The sequence below is a fragment of the Tamandua tetradactyla genome, chromosome 7, assembly GCF_023851605.1.
Source record: "Tamandua tetradactyla isolate mTamTet1 chromosome 7, mTamTet1.pri, whole genome shotgun sequence".
Classification (NCBI taxonomy): Eukaryota; Metazoa; Chordata; class Mammalia; order Pilosa; family Myrmecophagidae; genus Tamandua; species Tamandua tetradactyla.
In genome coordinates this window covers 83,674,331-83,701,711 of record NC_135333.1, presented here as the reverse complement: position 1 = coordinate 83,701,711, position 27,381 = coordinate 83,674,331, and the positions used below count along the sequence as shown (strand labels likewise).

Sequence of the window (27,381 nt, the reverse complement as noted above, 5' to 3'; positions counted from 1 at the left end):
TTGCCTGAGCATGTGTGAACTTGGTGGTTTTTCCTGGTGACATGATTGGACAACTGCCATCATTGGATATTTAAGCCTGCAAACCATTTGAGAATGATTTATGGAAGGAATATAAATCCTTGTTATCTGAAAACTTCTGGCCCCTTCTGCTGAAATCAAGAAAGGTCTAGCATTGAAATTTGTAACAAATTGTGAGCAACTGTCAAAGCCAGTAATGGAGGAGCATTTTCAGAGATCCTGCATTTCAACTTGCTGGCAGGCACAAAGGATGACATGGGTGGGTACATACCTTGAGAATACGAGTTTAAAATTAACCTATAATATTTGGACTTTAAATTTGGAGAATAAACCTTCAACTCTATTTTCCTTTTAATGTATAAGAATGATACGTAAATTCTATATCTAAATAGGGGTAAATGGACTCTTTCAACCAGTATAAAAAACTTATTGAGCAATGAAAAAGTACCCACACACATCACAGAAGTTTGAGGCACAACTTAACTGGTGCCATTACTCTTCTAAGAAAACGCATTAGCATAAGTAATGACTTAATTTATAGTTATATAGACATAATTTACTCATTCTATTTACAGAATTGGTTTTCAAGTCTTCAGAGAGCTAGGTTTAAAATTGATTTAATGATCATATTCTTCCATAGTCAACAACTCAGTCCAGGAAATGATTGGTTAAATCAGTGTCTCTGCCTACATGCTACTATTCATCATCTATTGGAGATGTTATATTGATGACTCATTTCCTGTTCTTTCATTGACCTAAATATGAGAACTAGCGGTCATAACCTATCTAGATATGGTCTGCCAAAGTGTTTTCCATGACCCACATACTGTCTCAAAATTTGGAAAATTCCACATAAAAACATGTTATTCTGGTTTTTCTTAAAAACTAATAGACCTTTTTAATGCTGGGTCCAAGTTTCTCCAGGAAAAGAACAGACTTGGTTGTGTAGCACATGTTTGCACACTTTGTGTGTTTGTGCATGTATGGGGGGGGGGAGGTTAAGGTGGGTAGTTCACCAGCAGCAACTTTTCCCAGTCCACCACTGTTCTATTTCTCATCCCGGACTCGCTTTATTCATGTATGTTACCCCTTTGGTTCCTCTAGATACTGAATAAGCCTGACTATTCAGTGATAGAAATAGAATCTCCTTGAATTCTAAATGCTGTGAGTACTAAATTCTGAAAAAAGTAGAGGGATTACAAGATCTTCACCCAAAATACTATCACCATTTATATTTTTATTGGTAGTAGAAAAAAAAATCACCAAAGGTGAACAAGTTACGCTAATATACAGAGTGTGAACCTAAAATAGAAGTTATCTAATATTTCATCAGGTACTTGATTCAGTTTTATATTAGCAAACACTTTCAAATTTGAGGCCTACTGTGATATCAACTCCATTTTGGAAATGCATCTTTTAATGCCTTCTGAGTGATCTATTGATGTCCTAATGAAGTAGAAAATCAGATTTGTTTGGTCACAAACACTGATCAATTACATGTTAAGACAGACACCCTTCTGTCGTGTTCTGAAAGAGATGTCAGGTAAGTACAACTATATTTAGGCCTCACTGTTAATTGGCAGGAACAGAGGAGGGGAGAGAACACTTAACTTGGGGCCATTTGGAGGTGGCTGTGAATAAGAGCTCTGAATAAGAGCCATATTTTGGAAGACACTTTAAGAGCTATGCAGATAGAAAAGGGAGAGAAATTTGAAGTATAAATTCAGAGAAATTTTCTATTACAGGGTACATTAAAGACTTGCAATTTGTTTGGCATGGTTAGCACATAGGGTATACATTAGAAAAGAGTAGGAGATAGAGAAGTAAAAAATAATAGATCCTCAAGAGACCTCGGTTCAATTCCTGGCCCATGCAGTTCCCTAAAAACAAACAAACAAGCAAAGCAAATACCAAAAAAAAAAAAAAAAAAATGCAACAAATGGTGCTGCAATAATGGGATTCCCACATGGAAAAAATAACGAAATGTGAACCCCATCATACAGTACACACACACAAAAAAGGAATAGATCCTAAAGAGTCATATATGCCATTCCGTGTATGCCACTGGCTTCTTTCCTTAGTGCAAGGAGAGGTCACTGAAGTATCTTAAAATAGATGACATCAGTCAGAATTGTTTTAGAAAGAGTGCTCTGGAAGAAGTATTAAAGAAGAATGAGAGTGGATGAGACTGGAGGCAGTCAGTTTAGGTGAAGGGTTAGGTAGTCATTCAGGCAATATTTGAATTAAGTTAAAAATATGCAACAAGGGAAGGAAAATAAGAAACAAAGTGGTTTAAAGGTAAGATGATGACCCAGATTTTGACATGTTGGGTTTTCGGTACCAATGGTACCTAAGGAGGAGAAAATGAGCAAGTGCTGGAAATTTCAATTAAAACAAGTTATAGAAAAGTCTCTAGAGTATAGTAGGTTGAGAGGTGGATGGATGGCAGATAAGAAGGTGGAGACACCTAAAATATATAGATAATTTCTTCAAGGTGCTTGGCAATGGACAGAAATAGTGAAACAGTATCAGCCAGAAAGTTGTTTTTGGGGGTGAAATTTTCTATATTTTTAAAATGATTGGAGAGTCTTCAGTTGCATTTGCTTAGGGAAAGAGGGTGAAGATGGGGAGGTTGAAGATGCAGAATGGAGCAGGCAGAGGATTAATGGAAGTAGATCTCTGAAGAGATGGAAGAGAATGTAAACTTCAGGTGTACCTGTTAATACCAGCTAAAGAGAGATGTCTTTCCCACTGAGATGGGAAAATAAGGAATAAAGATAGGTATGGTGTTGTTCTATTGGTTAGGAAGGAAGCTGAGATAGTTTCCATAACATGGCCTCTATTTTTTCTATGAAGTAAGAAGGAAAGCCTGCTTTGAGAGTGAGAAGGAATTATGCATGCATTCTTTCATGCATTCATTCCACTTGTTGAATGTCAACTTGTGCTAGGACAAGGGAGAAGGACTGTAAACGAAGCTCATGATGGAGTCCGTCAAATCATATCAGCCATGAGTCAACCACACAGTCACAAGGTTTTAGTAAAGAAAGCGAAATTTTGCACTGTAACATCCAAGCCACAATCAATTAGAAAATGGAATCTACTTGACTGGGCGATCAGTTCTGGGAGAGGAACGTTTTCAGTTTGGCTGTTTCAGGTCAAGTAATCCAAAATAAATTTGTTAAAATTTCCTCATTTTATAATTCGTTATAAAAGCATGATGTAGATGGAAGCTGAATTTTATTTTTATTTTGATTATTAGTACATTTATTTCATATTTGTAAATTTGGAGAAAGAGTAAGCACAGGGCTTATTGAAAGAATTCACTCTTTGGAAGAATAGGATCCCGTATGCTAAAGGCACTATCCTATTACCTTGTTCTGATTGTACTTACTTAAGTCTACATATCCGATGTCCACATACATAGAGGTAAACAAAGATCCCAGCAGGAAGGCCATGATGGGCCCAATCATCGTTACTGTATTCAGAATACCTAAAAATAGAAAACAGTTTTATCAGTTGCCAAGAATACATGGTTCTTATTTCCGCAATGTGTTTTAAGTAATATTACGTGATAGATTGCTCTAAATAGCTTTTTTAATATGTAAAAGAATGAATTTAGTAAAACGATTATTTCAAGGGCAGACCCAGGGAGAGTAATCACTCAATCTAATATTTTCTGTCCATTACCTAAATAAAAAGAAGAATGTCCTTCTGTAGCAAAATCATCAATGTAAGAAATTCCCAAGGGTACTATTGGGCTTTCCCCAATTCCACGAAGCATATTACCCATTAGTACATATATCCACAGATATGATCCAGATTCCTTTACACAACCTATGAAAACAAGGGAGTATTTTATTTCAAACATTATATTTAGCACTTAGTAAACACTCAATTGTTTTGACCCTTTAATTATTTCATTTAATACTTTTTTGCTTTTTTTTCTAATTGAGTGACTCAGATTCACATTACAAAATTTGAGAATACAGAAAAGCAAAAAAATAAAATAAGCAAAAACCATCTATGATCATACCATTCAAGAGAAAACCACTTCTAATGTTACATACCTTTCATGCTTTTAGTGCATGTGAAAATAAGCGCAATATTATTTATGCATAGTATATAATTAAGTGTCCAGTTCATATCATAGTCTACTTTTATATTTAACAACTTATTATGACAATTTCCCTGCATTAAGATTTCTCTTATAAGCATATATTGATAGTATTGTTATAAAAGTATTGTTGCATAGTATTGTATAGAATGAGCTTCAAAATTTATTTAATCCGTCCTCTACTTTTTAATCATAATCTCTTTTTTATTCTATTAATCAGAGATGTCATGACTGTAATTGTAAGTAAATCCTTGCACACATTCATGATTACTTCCTTAAGTTAAAAAAGTAGAATTATTGAGTTAAGGTGTGCCTATTTTTGCCCTTAAAGTATATTGAAGATTAGTCTCCAGAAAACATTGCGAATTCACACAGTCCCAAGTAAACCACACGTGTCTTTTTCTTCTATCTCATTTCTTTTTGTTTTAAAATCTCATTTCTTTTTTATTTACCTCTTTGCCTAAGAGGTAAATAAAAAATAACTTTATTGTTATAATTTGTAATTATAATTTATAGTTTGTGTTACAATAAGTAAAACAAATCTTTATTTAGTGTTATATTTTGCATTTTTCATTAAAAGTAAAGATATTTTTCACACATCTATGTCATTTCCCTCTTTATTTTAAATGCGTTTTTTATCAAAAGCTTTTCTTTTAACTTCTAAAAGTTTTGTATATAAAATACATGAACACTATGATATTGTCTGTATATAGGAGGCAAATATTCTTCCTGTTTTAAAAAATCAATTTGCTGATGAATACCTCAGTATTCTTCTTACAGATATAATTAAATTTATAAATTTCAGAATAATTATTAATGTTACCATAAATTCTTACCTTTTTCCATTATCGCAGGTGATGTTCTATTTAGCAATGCATTTTGATTAATTAAACAGACTGACAGGCTTGATGTTGAGTTCTCTGATACAAGAACATTGGTTTCTTTTGAATACTTGTAGCTGTAAGAATATCATTGGATTTAAAAGCTTTCTTATCTACTGAATAATTTCACTTTTTTTCCAGAAATACAAAGGAATTTCCCCTTTATTTGCACCACTCTATTCTCCAAATAACCAGAATCCACTTTGTCAATTTCCCAGCCTGTATTTTGGGAGAGGGGATGGGTGGCAGTGAAACGAGAGTGCCAAGAAAAACCATTTGATATTTCCCAAGAAAGATTAGTTATCCAATGCAGTCTTTCTAGGAGTGCTTACATTCTGGTCAAGATATGAAATATCTGCTCTCTCTGTCTTGCTCTCTTTCTCTCTAATAATTATGAACATGTATATATATACACATACAAAACTGGTAACAGTATTAATCTGTCCTTTTGCCTTATGCTTAAATATGGCCACACTCTAAGCTCCCTGATGATTTATGATGACATTTAATAAATTTTAGAGCAGTGTTTCCCAAATCACCCTATAATGCACACCTATTCATCTACATTTTCTATTAACAACATATCCCATTTTTCTTTCATAGATACCTTTCCCATCCATTTCCCCACCCCCCTGCCCCACAGCACTTATACATATCTGGTTCTTCAGAACTTTAAAAAATTCTAACCTATTTCAACTTGATTATGTGGCTCTTAATAGGAGGACTGATGAGCTAGAATAGGGACAACTACTGGTAAGCCAAAAATCTGAGCGATCAGATGAATTCCAAGGGCAGCCTGCTATATGCCAGGCATTATGCTAAGCCCCAAAATTAGGGTATCAGCAGCAGAAGAAAAGAATGGGCCTGATGAGCAAGCCACAAATTTAGGAAATAAATCAAGGAAACGTAAGGTGATGAAGATAAAAGTACTTATGAGGGTCAAATGGAGGAAAAAAGTAGAATTAATATGGTGAGCCAAAAGGCATGATTGTTGCGTTTGGCAGTGAAGAAATTATTGGTGTCTCTGACCGAAACCACTAATTGTTTTTCAATACCCATTCTCTTCTCCCTCCATAGAAATGGAAGGCAGGATTTTTTTTTTTTTTTTTTGCTGGGAACATGGCAGCCTGGAATAAAGTCTTTTTTTTTTCCATTGTCTTTGTATCTGGGTGTTGAGATGTAACTAAGTTCTGGGAAATTGTTATAGAAGCTTTATGCTTCTAGAAATATTTCTTAAGCCTCAGCATGTGTGCACTATTTGTTTCTTCTTCGTCTCGCCTTCTTCCCTTCTCCTCTGCTGATGCATGGAACAGCATCGCCTTAATTTGAAGGTAGAGTCCGCACCAGGCAGAGCAATAAAATAAAAAGATGCAGTAGCATACCATGCCTGGAATGGCTACATTAACTTTTATGTATAAATATAAGCCATAGCTATTTTAGGTTTTCTGTCATGAGTATTTAATAGCATCCAGAGCTGGTTAACACTTACTAGCCCATGAAGAAATGTGGTAAGGCAGTCAAAATACTTCCAGTTCCCATAATGATGCAACCAACTCCGATTACTTTTGGTCTGGGTAGTTTGGATCCAAAGTAACTTACAAATACAATCACAAGCAAATTTCCTACAGAGAGAACAAGATAATTTTTGATATGATTAATTGAAGTGAATATTTACCGAATTCAATGTTGTGCCCAGTAGAATAGATGGTCCCAGAATGGGTGAAAATAAAACACAGCACGTGGTACCTTCCCTCAAAGACCACAGAATTGAGAAGGTGAAACTTAACTACACAAAGCACTCCTTATAAAGTTGTATGGTTTTCATGATAAGTAAAATAGGTTTTAGACACAAAAGAAATCACTGGAGTTACTAGGCGATATTCATGAAGTAAAATCTTATTAGGGAATTTGGCATTGACTAGATCATATTTGAATGGAGAAAAAATGAAGTCTAACTCTCTGAGCTGAGGGAAAGGTACTCATCCATGCATTTATTATTTCACTCCTAGCATTCGTCACATGCCTATCCTGTACCCACCATAGTGTTCTAAGCCAGAAATATAGAAGAATAAACCATGATACCAGTCCTCAAGAAACCATCCAGTGATAACAACAGATAGGCTGACAGAGGTGCTGTGAGACCACAGGAAGGGGAGGTGAAATTAAGTGGGACTTTCTGGAAAGCTTCCTGGAGAAGATGCTTCTGAAAATTTAATGGTGAGTATACATTATCTCAATTAAAAAAGGGAAGGACAGCATCCCAGATGGAGGGAAGCATACTCTGTACTGATTCATGTACAGCTATGTGTTTAAAAGTGAGTAGACCCCAAGAAGTATTGACTATGTGATGGAAAAAAAGTTAACAAGAAAGAAAAGCTTCAAAATAAGCCAACAGAGAGAGTAATCCTTGAAGAAACCAAATTAAATAAGGAAACTGAGAAGAGGAGAAACTTTAAAAACTCGTTAGCTTTTCCAGAGAAGAAAAGAGCATGCAAAAGCCATAAAAATAAGAACTGGCAGATAAAAATGAGAACAATAAAGTATTGTTGTAAATCAAAAACGTGATAGAAGAAAAGTACAAATTGGAAACAAAAATGATAAAATGGACTATAGCATCAGAAAGGATTAATGGAACATAAAGACAAAAAGCAATTTAGAAAGAAGAATTTTATGGAAAAAATAGCTTGAAATTTTAATATTCCCCTTATAGATGTTTCAGAAAAAAGGAAATCAGAAAATAGAGGGAATAAACCAATAAAAATAAAAAATAAATTTGATGAGTGAAAGGAAGACTTAAGCCTTCCAATTAAAGTATTTCATCTCCTCAGAAGAAATAGGATGAAAAGAGATAGCCTTAAATATACATTGGTAAATTTTCTAAACTTCAGAGATAACAAGAGGATGCATGTCAGTTCATGAGAAACATATTGATAACGATTTCTCACATATAACATTGAGTGTTATGAAACAGCAGACACATGTAAAATGTTCTGAGGCAAAAAAATATTTTGAGCTTTTAATTCCACACAAATTATCACTTGAATATGATAGCAAGATATAAACATATTTTCTAATGAGCCAAGGGCACAGAAAGTGTGTCACGTGTTCACTCTTTTCTGGAAAAGATAATTCTTGAAGATGTTCTCCAGAAAAACTAGAGATGAGACTAGAAGTCACAAGATCTAAGAAACTGAGTAAAACTTACAGTCATGTCCAAATAATTGCTTTTAAATAGCTTTGAGGGTTAACACTTTTATTAAGAAGCAATTCCTCAGTAAAAGGAGACATACTTCGAAGCAAATATTAAAGCTACTAACATTATAACACTAAAATGTTAGAGATTTCAATAAAACTGGGTGGTAGGGGAGTGAAGGAAATATACAGCACAATCACCTCCAAATCACGAGAAGTCAGAATTCATAAGGAAAAGATAAATGTCTTACTTTATGCAACTGGAGTTTTTTTGGTATGCTGTATGGCGGGGTCACATTTCATTCTTTTTTTCCATATGAGTATCCCCTTATTGCAGCACCATTTGTTGAATTTTTCTTTAGTTTTTCCATTTGTTTTCTTGTTTGGGAAGTGCAAGGGCCAGGAATTGAACCCAGGTCTCCTACATGGCAGGCGAGAATTCTACCACTGAACTACTCTTGCACCCCCTATACAACTGGTTTTTAAATACTCACTAGTTAAATGTGTTGTCAACAAAATAAAAGATAAAAAACTTGTAGAAAATAGAAAATATTCGCAATCTAGGCAACTGACATGACTTTTAATAAGTCCTTTCAAATCATTAATTAAATAAAACCTCATTATTATTGGGTAAAATGAAGACAACAGAGCACATCTTCAAAGTTCTCATAAGAGGAATATTTTTAACTCTAAATTCTATACACAGTTAAACAACACACCCCTAATCTAGGTTGCTGCAAAGTTGTTCCTCCCTCCACAAGTTAAAAGAATCATAGCCCTTTCTCTTCCACCCTTCCTTTGTTCCAGGGCATCTCGAGAAAGGAAAGGTAAACCCAGACATGAATTAGTTTGTAAGCAATGAGTAAGTAAAATCGGGGTTTTTCAATCTCGGTACTGTTGACATTTTGGGTTAGATAATTCTTTCTTGTAGGGGCTGTGCTGGGCATTGAAGGAAGTTTAGCAGTGTCCCTGCTCTCTAACCTCTAGATTCCAGGAGCAACTAGTTTTGACAACAAAAATGTCTCCAGATTTTGCCAAATGGCATGGGGAGGTGTGGATAATAAATTCACTGCTGATGGAGAACCACTGGTATAGGGCATATATGGACCGTTTTACCTCTGCAAATCTGGTCACTAAGTAATAATTAAAATTGAAATAAAATTTACCAATTTCAAAGCTTCCATCAATCAAGCCAGCAACAGAAGAGGTTATGTCAAATCTTCTTTCTATTTGAGTGATGGAAGTTTTCATAAGGACTCCACTTAGAGTCTTAGCAATAAAGCTGAATGACAGAGCCACCAAGAACACCTAAGCAAAAACAGAGGGGAAAGGAAAAAATATGGTTAATCAAAGGAATAGATAATATTTATATGCGCATGGGATTGACATAGCTTTTCTTCTTTACTCAAAAACATTGTTTTATCATAAAAAGTATATTTACCTTTTCCCTATACCAGTTTGTACTTCTTAACTCTTTTGACCTCATCACTATACCAATTAAGCCTCATTTTCTAACTTAGTTATTTGAGCAGTACAGTCAAAGTTGTTAACTTTTAATTAATGCCATCAACTGATTTCTAAGAAGCTAGGTAATGGTCTCGACTGGTCATCATGAAAGCTATTCTTGGTTCTCAACTGGATTTAGGCTAACTGTGAAGGGAGTGGCTAAACATTCTTAGAGGTAGCATTTCCAGGAAGCCAGATGAAAAACACAAATTTGGGGAGGAAAAAGGAAGTTCTACGAGCAACACAAATGATTGACATTCTGCCTAACACTCAGTGATCATAGATATTTTAATTCAAATTTTACTTGAACAAAATGTATTGATTCGTTCTTTCTCTTACAGCCCGCATCCACAGCTATAAGCAAATTCCTCTCATCTCTGCTATTGAAAGCTGACCCTCCTTGCTCCATCCTCTCCTACTAGAGGTAGCTGCCACCATCTCAAGCCTGGATTATTGTAATAATAGATCTTCCTGCTTCTGTGCTTACTCCCCTAGCTGTCTCTTCTCAATGCAGTAGCCAGAGTAAATCTTTAAAAATCTAAAAAATCAGAGAAAATCTGATGCTGCTGCCACTCTGTCTTCCTGACTCACTCATGGTGAAATCTAAAATATTTCCAGTGGCCTACAAGGCTTTAAGTGGTTTGTCCCACTGATACACTTGCTCTTACCTAAGCTTTCCATGTTAGTTATCATGCCTCTCAGGATTTGTTCTTATTTTCCTCTCTGCATGGAAAGCTCTTCCCTTTGTCATAATCATATCACTCCCTAAATCCTTGTGGTTTTTGCTCAGTATAACCTTTACAAGTGAGCACCCTGCTTAAAATTACAGCACTTTGTTCTCACATTATATTTTCTTCTCTTTTTGTTTAAATTTCTTCCCCTCACTAGAATGTAAGCTTCAGTAAGGCAGGGGTCCTTTGGTCTTTTTCTTCACTGCTGTATTCACAGTTCATAGAACAGTGCCTGCCACAAAGATGTTCAAAACATATCTGTTGAATTTCTGTTTAACTCGGACCTCCTATGTGTCTTACAGAGGCCAGTTTGGAAGAGAGAGATTAGAGGCCAAATGTAGCTCTTCCATGGCTGGCAAGTTGTGGGTTTCTTCCTTCCTGCCCATGAAACTGATGATATGTGCTGTCAATGAAGGTGAAAGGCCTGGAGGATAGGTGGAAGAGTATCAAACTAGTTTTACTAAGTTAGGGAGGGGAAGAACAAGATTCATAAGAGAACAACATGGCATTGGTTCCATAGAGTTAGACAAAAATTATGAAGATTTTCATCAGAGTCACTTCTATATTTGTAGTTATCAATAGCCTTTAGGGCAAGAAAAATAATGAAAAAATTTCAGGTTCTAATCAGTTCAAAAAAACATGTTTTTGGCAGCTGAAATGAAGGAATGCTTAGGCTGGTCTCCACCAGAGAACTAACATCCCACTGGGTATGTTCAAAGGACCAGGGTGTCTGAAGAGTGGTGGGAGAGCACTGAGGTCTTCTCATTTGTTCCCGCCACTGCCCTTCCCTGTTCTGGAATCCTGGATCTATGAAGTTTTGTACAAATGCAGAACATCTTGATAAACATTCTCTCTATGAATTCAGGTTCTTTCAAACAGGAGTCATTTCTTCATTATCACATTTCATTAGATCTCATCAGTTTGTAATTAAATTATCAAATCCTTAGATTGAAGCGGCCAATTTCAATTTTTTTAGGTTATAAATCATGCTGGGCAATGTTATATATAGACCCATGAGAATAGTCCTCAAAGAGAATGTTTAGTTTTTTGGTACCTGGCATCCATTATTGCTTGCTTTTGGAATGTACCCCAGTTTGGCCTGGGGGACCACACTTTTCCCCTAATTGCTGCCCCAGTGCTTCTGGAGGGGTTCCACAAAGTCCAAGAGTGTCAGCGCAACCCCTTCCTGGCCACAGTGCAGAGTTTGGGGCAGTCGATGACAGGTGCAAGGTCTTTAAACTGAGAGAATTGTATGTGATATTTCTTCTTTATATTAAGATCATAGAATCTGGAGTTAATGTGCTTAAATTTGAATTGTGGCCTTGTCACACCTAACTGTATGACTCTGGCAGAATCTCTTGAAGGGTCTAAGTTTGTTTTGCCAGCTACAAAATGAGAAACAGAGGATCTTACCTTTTAGGACAGCTGTAGGGACTAAAGGAGAGAAGCAGTATAAATTGTTTACCACAGAAATCAGCACATAATTGTCGTTGGAGATGAAATTGTTCTTACCATTATCATCATCTGCATCATTTGCTTTTTTTCTTTTTAATCTGGACTGGAATACAGGGACTATATATGTCTTGTTTCCCAAAGCATTGCTCCTGGCACACAGTAGGCAGACATTTTTTTCCTTGGTGTCCAAGGAAAGTTTCCCTTGTTGGCCTGGTTTCCTTGGGGAGGCCCATTCCTCTCTGCCTCCCTGAACTGCACCCCTCTGGGAAGTAAGGAGCCTCCTCAGGGCTCACCACCCCCATGGTTCACCCTTTATTACTCCACATGGCTCTGCAGCCTGCCCCGTCCTTCATCCTTGCTGGAAAACTTCAACCACAAGTTTTTTCTTAGGAGCAGTGTCTCATACCCCAGATCCTCCAGAAAGATTTAACTCCAAGAAGAAAAAAAATAGGGGGCAAAGGAGAACTGATGGACATCCAAGGGGCCAAATCTGACTTCCAGTGGGGGGGCACAGCGTGAGGGGAAAACATCTAATTCCCTTGGGCAACAATTTAAAAATATTTTTAAAATAAATGAATCTTAATGAAATCACAGTTAAAAGACTGTAAGAGCTGCCAAAATGTTCTTGATAATAGCTAGGAATAGTATTTTGGCATTTGTCAAGAAATAATTGTTTGAAATTATATTTACAAGTGCCACTTGCGTCCTGAGTAAAACAGCATGCTAGCACCCCCAACTCCCAAGACACTCAAGCCATGATCCCCAGAACCTGTGACTAAGTTCCCTTCCATTGTAAAGGGAACTGCTGATGTGATTAAGTCTCGCCATGGGAAGAATATTTTGTATTATCCAGGCGGAGCCAGTGTAATCACAAGAGTCCTTATAAGAGAAAAGAAGACTGCACAATGGTCCCAGTCAGGGAAAGAAATGTAAGGACTCCACTCCAGCAGAGGGTCGAAGAGAGCCCATTGCTGGAAGAGCCATTAGCCAAGGAATGGGGCGGCCTCTTGAAGCAAGGAAAAAGGCAAGGAGCAGATTCTCCCCTAGTGCCTCTAGAAGGAACCGCTCTTGCCAACAGTAACAAATCAGTCCACTCGTTTGTGGACTTCTAAACATCCAGAATGGTGGCGGTGCTTAGTGACTGTAAGATAATACATGTGCATTGTTTTAAGCCTCTATATTTGTGGTAATTTGTACAATAGCCACAAGCAACTCATGTACCTCCCTAACCCCATCGATGAATTCCATTCCACACTGTAATCGGGTCATACTTTTTAAGTCTTCCTTCTCTTCCCAAACATTATTTCCACTAAGAAAAATAAGGAAACATATCATCTATGCCCCGAGTCCTTTGTTTTCTTAGATTAGCAAATTTTAGGCCTTTAGTAAGGATATATTGATAAGGAAATCATTAAATTGAAGGTAGTCTTCAGATTTGTTACTTTTTACTGATATGAAATAGGACTTTTTGTCCCTTTAATGATTTTAATTTTAAATGCTGTATTAGGTGATATTAATATTACTATACTCATTTAATTTGGTTTAACATTTACCTAGTACACATATCACTTTATTTCTTTTTTAATTTTTAACCCTCAGTATCATTTTTTTGGTGTACCTTTTCTAATTAGCAGATCTTTCTTTTCTTTTTTACTCAAAGAGCCTTTATTTTTATTTTTCGCCCTTTCTAACAGGTAAATCTAATCTGTTTGCATCTATGTGCTGGATGATAGATTTGGAAGTAGTTTTCCAATCTTATTTGGTTTTATTTTTCTTTAATTTATTTTGGGTTCTTATTTACTTTTTCCCTTTGCCTGATCTTTATTATATTCAGAATGATGCTGATACTGATGGTAGATAACACTTGCAAAGTATCATGTGCCAGGCATTTACATATTTAGACTTAATCCTCACAGCCCAGTACAGTGGATTTTATTATCATCCTTTTGACAAATATGGAAACTGAGGCTCAGAGAGGTCACATTTCTAGTTAGCGGTAGGGCCAAGCTTTGAATCCAGGCAGTTTCACTCTAGAATCTCTGAATTGACTCTTAAGTATAATACTTCTAATGCTTTTAGTTTCCAATCTTCCTTCTCTTTATCAACCTGCCTCTATTTGATATTATTTGGGATTTTAATCCCAGGCTTGTTTTTTTTTTTAAAAAAAACAAGAAACAATTATTTAGATGTAGCAATGATTTTATCGATTTCTTTGGTCACTATTGTTTCTCATACTTTAGTATTCTCCCCTTATTGTTGTTCTTAATAGAAAAATCAAGTAGTAATTCTTTTACTAAGACTGTGTAGATGATAAAATTTTTTAACCCTTCCATGTCTGGAAATGTTCTACTTGAAAAAGAGTTTGATTGGGTTCATAATTCTAGACCCCAAATCTTTTTCTCTGAAAGATATTGGTCTGTTGTCTTCTTGTCCTTAAGGTCGCAAATGAGAAGTCAGATATGCATCCGATTCTCATTTATTTGTAAAGCAATACAGGACTAGTTTGCTTTGCCACCTTAAAATCATTTAGGGTTGTCTCTTAATTTTTGGTATTCTAAAATTTTATCAGTCTGCTTGGCTGCACGTTTTAAAGGTATATCTTGCCAGATTTCCAGTGAGCCCTTTCTCCCTTAACGCAAACAATCTTTAAAATCAATTTCTTTATTCATATACCCTCAGGTTTACATGATTTTATACAGATATATAAATTAGATCATATACAGCCTTGTTAAAGTGCCATCTCATTTTTTTCATTTTTACTTCTTCATTTCTCGCTAATACCTCATCTCTAGATTTCCTTGTCCCAAATTAATTTATCAACACAGTACCTCACCATATTTTTTCTGAAATTTATATGATCCTCTCAAAGCATATATACATAATTATACTTATTTCATCTCTTCATCCTTCAGTGGCATATTCTGAGAAATTCCACAGTTTAAATTTAGTTCATTTTCAAGTATTGTATTAGCATATATGTCTATCAAATGGGTTTTCTTTGCCAGTTATCAAGTTTTGATGCCCCTTCACACGTATATGTTAATTTTGTGGTTTTAATTTTATCCCATGTCTCTCTGAGAACAATTTTATTAATTTTGAAGTCCTGCTCTTTTTTTTCTTTTTCTTTGTCATGGGGGGTGGTGAATTCATCCATCTGTTGACTTTAAGGGGGGCAAATTTCAAATACCTGTGATTCTTGGCTGTCTGCTTTGTTTCATTCATGCCAGTTTGTATTTCCTTGTCTCTGAATACTCGGTCCGTGAGGCCTGTTTAGGGAGGAGAGGTGGTGCTCATTTTTAGCAAGAGGAGCCAATAATGAATCTTCTTCATGGAAGGGGCTCTGCTTCTTCCTGAGTGTTCCAGCCACCTGGGCTCTGTCCTGTTTCATCTGTTCAGGTAGCTGTATTTCCCACCCAGGTCTGACTCGTCTTTTGTTTGCTGCCTGGGCTAGGTAGGGGTACGCTAATGTGCAGGAAAGAATGCTGAAAAGGGGGGAGGTGAGTGTTTCTTCTTATTGAGTGAGTGGGCTGCCCTGAATAATCACCTGTCAATTGCCCCTGTAACATGTTATCCCATTATCATGACTTCTGCTGTTGAAGCACCCAAGAAACACCATCTTTTGTCATTTTTTTTCTTCAGCCCAAATACTTCTACTTCTTATCTCTCAAAAATTCCCCACAGTTTCTGATTTGGAGAATATATCACTTCTTGTTTCTGGCAGAGTGACAAGTTGTATTTTAATACCTTTTATGTCATTTATTAAAATAGGAGGGGGGAGGTTGGCTATTGACTTCTGGTTATTCTCAATCTGTAGTTTTGAGCTGGAAGCCTTCACGTTTTATCTTTCTTTCTCTTTTACATCAGCAGAAAGAATGTGATGATTGGTGGTTTTTGAAACCCTGTTTTGGCTTTCCATCAGACCTCAGATGCCTGACACATAATGATTAAGTGCTCAACAGATATTTTTTGTTTGTTGAATAAATTGATATTCTCCATATTCAAATTATACATCTGGAATGGAGTCAAGAAATCATGCTATTGTACTATTTCAACCTATCTCTAATACTACTATATCAAAGCTAACCTCTCTTTTTTAATGTACTCAGCTTTTAAGAGTACGAGTTTTAAGAGAAATAATTATAAAATTCTTGGCACTCTGCTAGACACATAGCAAGCAATGATAAATGTCTATTTTTATTATTATCATTATCACTGTGAGCTGCTGTCATGCAGATATCTGCTGTAAGTTCATTAAGACAAAAACAGCCAAACATTTTTGTTCCAGGTACTGTGGTAGGTGCTACAGAATCAGTGCTGGGCATAGTGACACTAGCATTGACTGATTGTTGAAGAAGTGCGAAGGCAAAGATGTAGTACATTTCTTTAGCATATTTTTCTAGCTGCTGACCAATGAAACACTGATTAGTGAAACTGAAGTGGCAAGAATTTCAGAGAGTAACAGGACATGTTAAAATAATCGCAACATATCCAAATATAAATCCCGTCTGTTCTAGTTTGCTAGCTGCCAGAATGCACTATACCAGAAACGGAATGGCTTTTAAAAGGGGGAATATAACGAGTTGCGGGTTTACAGTTCTAAGGCTGAGAAAATCTCCCAGTTAAGACAAGTCTACAGAAATTTCCAATCTAAGGCATTCCAGGGAAAGATACCTTGGTTCAAGAAGGCCAATGAAATTGACGGTTTCTCTCTCAAGTGAGAAGGCACATGGCGAACACAGTCAGGGCTTCTCTCCCATCTGGAAGAGCACGTGTCGAACACAGCGTCATCTGCTAGCTTTCTCTCTTGGCTTCCGGTTCATGAAGCTCTTCGGGAGGCATTTTCCTTCTTCATCTCCAAAGGTCGCTGGCTGGTGGACTCTCTGCTTCGTGGTGCTGCAGCATTCTCTGCTCTCTCTGAATCTCCCATTCTCCCAAATGTTTCCTCTCTTATAAGACTCCAGTAAACCAATCAAGACCCACCCAAATGGGTGGAGACATATTGTCACCTAATCCAGTTTAACAACCACTCTTGACTAAATCACATCATCCAGGGAGATGATCTGATTACAGTTTCAAACATACAGTATTGAATAGGAATTGTTCTACCTTTATGAAATGGGATTTTGATTAAAACATGAATTTTCTAGGGGGCATACATCCTTTCAAACCAGCACCCTGTCTTATATAAAAAGTGCTTTCAAAAGTTCAGAGAAAAGACTTCATTATGCTAACTCAAAAACAAGAGTGGCTTGAGATAAAAAAAAAAAAAAAGATAAAAAAGACAAACTTCTCAGAATATCCATCCTATATTGCTCTTATTATAAAGAATAATAGGGGTAACAGATATGAACATGATGGCCACAAAAAGATCTTTCTAATAAGCTTAAGTTTTAAAACAATATGAAATGAATTAAGATTATAGATAGATATGCTTTCATTTAGTCTCACCATATCCCTGTGAAATGGGATGTCCTTAACATTCTTTCTGATAAATGATCAAAGTTTAGAGAAAGAATGATATAATGATGGTCTCAGAATTTAAAATATATATGTATATGCCAAAGGTATAAGATAGCTAAAACATCCAATGAAAAATATTTGAAAATCAATGTCATTAGAATGGAGAATTTAAGACTGAGAGATTTAAAAGCAGGAATACATATGTTCAAAATAACCTGGTAGATTTTAAAATATCACAGGCAGGAAGAAATCACTGGCATTGAGATAAGAAGTAAAGTCTGTATTTACCGCAGCCATGCCAGGCCAGCCGTTTATACATTCCTCAGTGGTGGTATTAGGCCGAGAGTCCAGGACTTGAAGTCAGAAGATAGTTCTAAGTTTATGTATTGCCAAAAGTAAAGACTTGATTAACTCAATTAACTCATCTGAGTTTGTTTTCTCACCAAACATTTATTGAGCAACTGTAACGTCAGTTACTCTGCTAAGCCTTGGAGTTGAGACAGGTACAGAGGAAGAAGGGAATTAAAAATATGAAGGAAACTAATTTAACAATGAGTTAAAACATAGGAATGTAGGTGGGCCACGGTGGCTCAGCAGGCAGAATTCTTGCCTGCCATGCAAGAGACCTGGGTTCGATTCCCGGTGCCTGCCCATGCAAAAAAAAAAAGAGTGGAATCCGAATGTCAGGGAAGAAATTGCAAAAGGAATCAAATGGAAAAAATGTAATACCGAAATAAATATGTATAACCAAGAGGTTAGATTATCTCACATCTTTTGCATAGATATTATCTGTGTACTCTATGTGTAATCTGTGCTTTTCTGTTACATGGAATTTAGCAAGTTTCCAAGTTTTCCTAAAGACTTTTTACTTACAGGGAACATTATGGGCAACATGACTTTTGAAAATATTTGATAGCAGAGATAAAAGAAGGGGATTACATCACACCTCCCCCAGCAGTAAAAAAAAATTATTTCTCATATCAATTTGATGATATAGTACATTTCTTTAGCATATTTTACTGAAATGCCAAAATTGGTTTGGTTGAATACTGCAAATTGTATTCACCCTTTCTTTGTCTTGCAAACTACCTTTAACATTTTTCCTGCCCTCGAGGATAAATTATACATCATTGATTAATCTTAATTCCAGATTGCTTGTAATCTAAAATTACTTTAGTAATTACTAGTACTCCAGTAAAAGTAAAATTTTATAAAAATAGTAATTTAGTAAAATTACTTTGTTTTACTGAAATAGATTTTTTCTTCTCATATTCAAATTGTACATTTGTGTACAGCAATTTGTGGTTAAAATGCTTTGTGTGTGTCTTTATTAGCTTGCAATTTCAAGAGTTTTAGTTTAATTTTTAACTTAACTTAAACATTATGATTTAATACAGTCGTACCTTGGACATTTTGAGTGCTCAGTTCCAGACTTCCCACAATAAAGCGAATATCACAATAGAGCAAGTCACATGAATTTTTTTTGGTTTCCCGGTGCATGTAAAAGTTAAGTTTATACTCTACTACAGTCTGCTAAGTGTGAAATAGCATTATATGTATTTTAAATGTATATATTTTAATCAGAATACTTTATCACTAAAAAAAAAAAACCATCATCTGAACCTTGAACAAGTAGTAATCTTTTTGCCATGAAAGTTCTTGCCTCTTGAAGTTTGCTGCATCAAACGATTCTTCCTTTCACAAAAGATTTCTCTGTTGTATGTGATGCTGTTTTATAGCATTTTACCCACAGTAGAACTTCTTCCAAATTTGGAGTTGATCCTTTCAAACTTTTCTGTTGTTTTGTCAACTAACAATATAATATTCTCAATCCTTTGCTGCTACTTCAACAATGTTCACAACATCTTCACTGGGAATAGATTCCATCTCAAGAAACCACTTTCTTTGCTCATTCATAAGAAGCAGCTCCTCATCCATTAAGTTTTATAATGAGATTGCGGCAATTCAGTCACCAATTCAGGCTCCACTTCTAATTCTAGTTCCCTTGCTGATTCTGCCACATTTGCAGTAACTTCCTCCATTGAAGTCTTAAACTCCTTAAAGTCATCCATGAGTGCTGGAATCAACTTCTTCCTAATTCCTGTTATTGTTGATATTTTAATTTCCTCCCATGACTCATGAATATTGCTAATCAGATCTAGAATTGTGAAAGCTTTCCAGGAGGTTTTCAAGCGACTTTGCTTAGATCCATCAGAGGAATCACTTTCTGTGGCACCTATAGCCTTATGAAATGTATTTCTTAAATAAGACTTAAAAGTCAAAACTACTTGCAGGTGGTATGACAGTGGCTCAGTGGCAGAATTCTTGCCTGCCATGCCACCAGTTCAATTCCTGGTGCTTTTCCACATTAAAAAAAAAAAAAAAAAAAAGATTACTTGCTCCACCGGCTGCAGAATGGATGTTGTTTTAGGAGGCATGAAGACAATATTAACCTCCTTGTACATCTCCACCAGAGCTCTTGGGTGACCAGGCACATTGACAATGAGCAGTCATATTTTGAAAGGAATCTTTTTCTGATTAATTATTCTCAACAGTGGGCTTTAAATATTCAGTAAACCTTGTTATAAACAGATGTGCTGTCATCCAGACTCTGTGGTTCCATTTATAAATCACAGGCAAAGTAAATTTAGCATAATTTTTAAGGGCTCAAGAATTTTCAGAATGGCGAAGAAACCTTGGCTTCAACTTAAAGCCACCAACTGCATTAGACCCTCACAAGAGTGTCAGCCTGCCCTTTTTCTGCTTTGAAGCTGGGCATTGACTTTTCCTCTCTCACTATGAAAGTCCTAGATGCCATCTTTCTCTGATAGAAGGCTGTTTCATCAATGTCAAAAATCTGTTGTTTAATGTAGCCATCTTCATCAATTATCTTAGCTAGATCTTCTGGAAAGCTTTGCTGAAACTTCTTCATCAGCTTTTGCTGTCTCATCCTTTGCATTTTTATGTTATAGAGACAGCTTCTTTCTTTAGACCTCATGAACCAACCTCTGCCAGCTTCAGACTTTTCTTCTTCAGCTTGCTCACCTCTCTCAACCTTCATAGAATTGAAGAGAGTTAGGGTCTTGCTCTGGATTCAGCTTTGGCTTAAGGAAATATGGTTTTCTCTATATCAGTAATGAAGCTGTTTCACTTTCTTATCATTTGCATGTTCACTGGAGTAGCACTTTCCATTTCCTTCAAGAACTTTTCCTTTGCATTCACAACTTGGCTATCTGTTTGGTGCAAGAGACCTAACTTTTGGCCTATCTCAGTTTCAACATGTCTTCCTCACTAAAGTTAATCATTTCTAGCTTTTAATTTAAAGTGAGAGATGTGGGATTCTTCCTTTTACTTGAACACTCAGAGGTTATTATAAGGTTATTAACTGGCTTAATTTCAATATAGGGAGGTCTGAAGAGAGGAAGAAACATAGGGAAACAGCAGGCAGTGGAGCAGTCAGAACACAGTGTTTATCAAGTTTGCCATCTTGCATGGGTGTGGTTAGTGGTGCCCCTAAACTATACATCAAAGATCACAGACCACCATAACAGATATAAACATAATGAAAAAGTTGGATGTATTGCAAAAATTTCCAAAATATGACACAGAGATAGGCAACAAGCGCATGCTGTTGGAAAAATGGCACCAACATACTTGCTTAACACAGAGTTGCCCCAAACTTTCAATTGGTAAGAAATTGCTATATCTGCAAAGCACAATAAAGCAAATTATGCCTGTATACTATTTCCAAACAGATTGGAATGCACTTTACTGGTGTGCTTTAGAAAAACTGTGCTCTAGATGCATTGTTTCTCTTTTTACGTGGTTTTATTTCGTATCTGGGTTCAGTATCTCATATTGTCCCCTTATTCCTCTTCCTCTCCTCACTCCCCCACCCAAGCACCACCTGTACTGTGTTCATCTCAGAAAAAGCAGTAAACATCCACAGACTTAGTGCCTATGTTTTGCAAGGAAAGCAATGTATTTTGAAATCATGAGATCTGGGTTGCTTTCTGCCTTTTTTTCTTTTTACTTAATCACCTAACAAAAGAAAATATTGTATAATTCATTGAACTTCAGTTTCCACATCCATAACAGGTTAATATCCAAAATCCAACTTGCTTATTTCATAGGGCTACTATAAGGTTCAAAAAAATTATGTTCTTGAATGTTTGTGAATGCATCAAAATGTATGGCATTTGGAAGACCACTATCGACTCATCTTTTTTATTCCCTTTTTATTAATGTAAAACTTGGATCTAAACCTTTGCCCTATTCACACTCCTCTTTTACACCACTTGTTTTTGGTTCTAAGAGAAGAACAGGAAAAGTACTTCGTACCGAGGCCCTCCCTACCACCTCTGTAAGATATATTTCAGCTGAGTTAGAAGCATGTATATTATAGAGTGAAAAATTTGTAAAGCACTTCTCTGATGCTGAAATAAGGTGATATATCCCAACCCAAAGATTTTATATGCATTTAATATCAACTTTATGTTTTTTTAAAAATATTTCCTTGTCTTTAGAAATCTATACATCTTTTATTTAATTTTGCTTTATATCAGGATTGAAAAAAACCACACTTTTTCTTTTGATGTTCTCACTCCTTTCTTTCTGCTCCTAGCTAATTATGAACAATTTTATCTCTATCAGCAGTCACTTTGAACATATGAACTGCTTATGGTTAATTCCTTTTGTATTTCTTATAAACTTTGTCATTTTTAATTTCTGTGTATGTCTGTGCTTTCTTATTTGATGATGTCAACCAAATACCAAATTATGGTATTCACTGTCATAATCTCTAGCTTTTTGTGGTATCTCATCAGTTGCCTACATGATTAGCTTTAATTGCTAAACTTCCTTGAAGTGCTTTACTTAAATGAAGATATTCTGTCATCAACTGTTTGCTTAATATAATAATTTTAATTTAATATTTAAAAATGTACTAGAGTTTCAAAATGGCATTTTTTAATCTAATTTTTTAATCACTCACCAGATACTGCTCATTAAGGAGTGGTGGTGAGGAGGTGCTCTTAGCAATTAAGGGCCTCTCTTAAAATCGTCACGAGCCTGTCTTTAGCCTGACTTTTGTCCCTTGGACTCAATACCTTCAGTAATGATCTTTGCTTCCCTCTTCAGCTGTGATGTTACTCTTCCTGTTTTGTTGCCTTCCATACAGCTTCATGTCCAGGTTGTTGTTTGGCCATCAGAGTCTTCCATCTCAGTGCAAGCATTGGCAATGACTGCCCAGACCTCAGTACAAGCATCCCCAGGAATAAAATCAGAGTAGCTCAGAAGCCCTGCCTGGCAGAGCAGCTGAGGAAAGCAGGTTGAGGTTGACAAGTCTTGGGCATTCTCTTCCACAGGTATTCTCCTCAGTTTCCTTTTACAGTCTCCTCTTATATACATTGATGGGACTGAGAGGGCCCTGGCTTGAGGAGTTGTTGAGTATAGAGTGGCATGTGGTTTTCTGGTGATGGGTGCTCTTCCCTTTAAAGCTCTTTCACCACCTCTCTTCCAGCACTCTTGGACACAAACCGAGAAGGGTCTATTCTTTAGCCTTTCCCCTGTTTTCCTTACCCAGGGTAGCCATTACAACCCGGCAAATATGAACCCTCGGCCAAAATAACAAGAACTTCGTGGAAGATAAATCATGTCATATGAGGGGAAAAAAGCTGGGATATAGACACCATGAAAACTATATATTTTAGATACATTTCACCGAGAGTTAAAATAAGTATCACAAATACACAAAAGAGATAAGGAAAATATTAGTAAACTAAATAATGACAAACTAAAACAACAAAAAAGAATACGTAAAAATACACAAAGTATGTTTTAAAAATAACATGATATATGAAATAAAAAGTAGAAAGAATCAGTTTGAAAATCAAATTTAGTACCTCACCCAGAATGAAAAGTTAAGGTATTCAAAGATTTGAATTAAATTGCCAATATCTGGATAATGCCTTAAAAGGAGTAAAAATTAAATTGGAGAGGAGAAATATATTAAAGAAATAACAAATATAAATATCCCAACACTAAACAACGATGAAAAGGCTCAAGTTGAATGTGCCCAGAGGAAAGGAAGAACCCACATGGAAAAACTAGATAAAGTATAGTAAGATGTAAGAATATCAAAGACCAAAACAAGCCTAAAGTTTCCCAGGAGAAGAGCAGATACCTTTTCAACAGCAAGCATGAATGCAAAATGGACACACACACACACACACACACACACACATATATTCATATATATATATATATATATACATTTTTTTTTCTTTCTTCTCATGGGCAGGTACCAGGAATCAAACCTGGGTCTCTGGCATGGCAGGTAAGAACTCTGCCACTGCACCACCATTGCCTGCTCTATATTTTTTAAAGTATCGAGGTAAAAAACAATTTTATTTTTAGCTAATTTATATACTTAAGCATATAAGTTCACTCCCAAATTTGGTACATAAATGTCCCCATTGAAAAGAGTTTTGGAGAAATTTCTTAAATAAGAGTAAATCTAGCTATTCTGTGAGATTTAAAAAATAAGGTGGATGATGATATATCTTGTTAAATTTTGTTATTTTCTTTAAAAACATCTTAAAAAGAGGAGAAGAGGGAGAATAGACATAATATCTAAAATAGCACAAATCTAAAATCCAGGTAACATCTGGTGAAGAGGCATATTAAAGTGTATAAGAACATGCTGGACTGTTTGCCTTGTAATGGAAATATAAAGATATCAATTCAAAATGTATAAGAAAGCATTAAAAAGTAACACAGAAAGTAACTAAGAGTTAAGATGGTAGAAACAAATCCGAATATAGTAATGCACACAATAAATGTAAATGGACAAATTCACTAGTTTAAAGATAGATTTTTAGTTTAAATTTCTTTTAAAAAATCCATTAAATTCCATTGATAAGAAACATACATAAAGTATGAGGAAATGTTACTTTTTATAGTAAAAGAATAAGAAAATACAACCACTAAAGAAAATACAACCACTTTTAGTTCTAGGAGCTAAAAGAAAGTTCCTAGAACTGTATTAATATCAAGTAAAATGAACTTTGAGATAGAAAAGGTCTCTATATATTTATGTAAGTGTATATCCATCTACCATATAAAATAATGCACTTAAAAGCTGCAAAATAAATAAGCAAAAATTAGTAGACTATAGTAGGAAATTTCAACACAATGCTTGTATGCATGCTCTCTCTTTCTCTCTCTAGATTATAACAGGTTAAGTATTTAAAATATTAGCAAGGATAGAGAAGATAAGAATATCAGCATCACTAACAACAAGATTTTTCTCTTGGACAAACAGAATCGAGCGTCTGTCAACTCAAAGAACATGCAATTTTTCTCTAGTATATATGAAACATTTACAAAAATTCACAACAAATTTCAAAAAGTAGTAGGTTACACAGACAATATCTCACCACAATGAAATTATGGTAGACATTAAATAGTGAAAAACTATGAAGAAGAATCCCTCTTTGTTTGGAAAATGTAAATGCATTTCTAAATAAGTTGTGTATTAATGAAGAAATCATATAGAAAATTTAAATTAAAACCTAGAATTGATAAACATAAGTGAGTACCATCAAAAACCATTTGCCAACAAAACAATAAGTTAAACATAATGAAAAAATGCTTAGAAAAAATAAATTTGTAAAATTGAATCAAAAAGAAAAATCTTGGATTTAGTATACTCCTGAAGATATTGAAGTGGTAGTTGATTTTTTTCTATTAAAAGCAACAACAAAAAACAAACTAGTATCAGGCAAGTTCTTCAAAATTTTCAAGGAAAAGATCATCCATATGTATATAAACCCTTACAGAGACTAGAAACATGAGTACTCTCCCAGCTCATTCTACAAAGCCAGCATAACTCTGATACCAAAACCAGGCAGAGATGCCATGAGTAAGGAAAATAATAGATCCATTTCACTTATGAATATGAATGTAAAAACTCTAATTGGGATATTCACAGACCCAATTCAATAAGGTATAAAAAAAGAGATAATCTATAACAGGCAGTGTGGTTATGCTAGGCACCTTCAAATGAAATCACTATAACACTTCATGTTTAAAAGCAGAAATATTCCAGCACACAGTATTACCCCTGAAAACAGTAATATAATTGCCTTAACCAATAATGCCATTCTGCTTAATTATTATTCAAACGTTTCATCAGAACTGGCTTTCTTAGTAATCTTTGAAAACAAACAGACTTTGTGTCCTTTGGAAAAAGTTAAAAAGGCCTTATATAACATTATTGCAATTGGTTCTGACCCCTGTGATCTTTATTGAGCTGGTTAAGACTACAAATTCAACTGAGTTTAAAACTTAAAATATTGGTACAGGGTCACCGAGATTCATTTTTTGTCCTCCCTATAGTGGCTTAAGGCCTGTGACTTGGATTCTAGGGTCTTCAGTATTCAAGCTAGGTGACTCTAGGAAAACTTTCTCAACTTCCCTGAGTCTTGGTTTCTTCATGTAACACGGTGTTTAAGGGGTCCTTTTTCCTGTCTATGAAAATTTCAAGCCAGTTTATATTATTTAAAACCCCACAGTTTTGGGACAAGAGTAAGAGAGGCAGGGTTATTACTTTTACCAGCTTGCATATGGAAGAATTAAATGACTTCCCTAAACTATCAAACATGGTCTTTGGGCCAGGTCTTTTCATTGTTATTGCAGATCTGTTTTCCGTCAGGCTACTGTGTATCATTTAAGTTATCAGAATAGAACATGCTGTATTTTGTGTCAAGACCACGAAGTGATCTACAAAACCAATTAATCTTCCAAGTTTATAGGTCAATCCTAAGAATATATTTTTATATATTATACACTATGTAACATTTGCTTTCAATTTAATCACATTTATAAATGCCTTTCAGTCTATCAAGAACTAAAGAGAAGATATCAAAATATTTCTAAATTTTCATCATCATTAAACTCTTAAATATCTGAAATATCACCAAAGAAATACCTTAATCAGATTTAAAGATTGATGCAAATCAAGATATGGATGATATTTTAAAGTTATAATATATACTTCAATTGAGAATTCTAATTTGAAATTTACTATTCTTTTTTTTTTTTTTTTACCAACTGGTTGCTTTTTTTTTAAATAAAATTCCTGATTCATTTATTTTAATTTGGAAACATGAAACTCATTCCACCTTGAATCCATCACAGCATCTAGTTTTCCTTTTGCCTGATGGCTGTTCCTCTTCTGTCTTATTTGTATGATGATTTTGGTCCATCATGGAATCACAGATATCACGTAAATGTTTTTCAATTGTTATCAATGCTTGATTTGAAACGATCACCTATTCAAGGAGAAAAAGTATTATTTATTTCACTTGAACAGAATAATTAAGAGAAAAGAAAAGCTGCAAGATCAAAACCAACCAACCAACGTATCTATCAATCCACTGATATTCTTTCAGGTCCTACTGTGAGTTAAGCATTGGCCTGGATACAAAAGGAGACCAGCCACCCTCCCCAACACACTCACACACAGAGTCCTAGCCTGAAGGAGATGATAATTTAATTGGAGATTTGAATTCATGGAGGCAAACTTTAAATAACAAATAAAATAATATAGAATCATAATTGAACAAAGTTTATGAATAAAATTTAAAATTACAGAAACAAGAAAAATATTTTTCTACATATCAAGACAATAAGATTTAAGAAGAAAAATTTCTTTAATATATCTTTATAATTTTACAAAGTATCAAGGAGTGCCTTGTACACAATAGATACTCCAATAAAATGGGTACAGAATTAATGTAATGAATTGTAATTGGAGTGATCCAAGAAGTTTTCATAAGAGAGACACCAAGTCCAAGCTGCAGGTAGAATTTGGATTTTTTTTTTTTTTTTTTTTTTTTTAAGAAAGGGAAACATAGACAGATAGAAGGAAGGAAGGATAGAAGGAAGGAAGGAAGGAAGAAAGGGAAACATCTTTAAACATTTTCTTGTTTTATTGTATTTTGTTTTTCCGTTTTTTTGT

The 27,381-nt window shown here is 35.2% G+C and overlaps 1 protein-coding gene across 1 annotated transcript in view; it reads right to left on the bottom strand.

Annotated features, from left to right (window-relative positions):
- Positions 1 to 26,710, bottom strand: part of LOC143691573 (solute carrier organic anion transporter family member 1B3-like) — a 52,867-nt gene extending 26,157 nt beyond the window's left edge. The window contains exons 1-6 of the mRNA XM_077170245.1: positions 26,543 to 26,710; positions 9,372 to 9,513; positions 6,503 to 6,635; positions 4,969 to 5,090; positions 3,706 to 3,852; positions 3,410 to 3,508 (exon numbers count right to left, since the gene is read on the bottom strand). Of these exons, the coding sequence (XP_077026360.1) occupies positions 3,410 to 3,508; positions 3,706 to 3,852; positions 4,969 to 5,090; positions 6,503 to 6,635; positions 9,372 to 9,513; positions 26,543 to 26,629 (730 nt within the window). The 5' untranslated portion in view covers positions 26,630 to 26,710. The remainder of the gene's footprint in view (positions 1 to 3,409; positions 3,509 to 3,705; positions 3,853 to 4,968; positions 5,091 to 6,502; positions 6,636 to 9,371; positions 9,514 to 26,542) is intronic.
- Between the last annotated feature and the right edge of the window lie 671 nt (positions 26,711 to 27,381).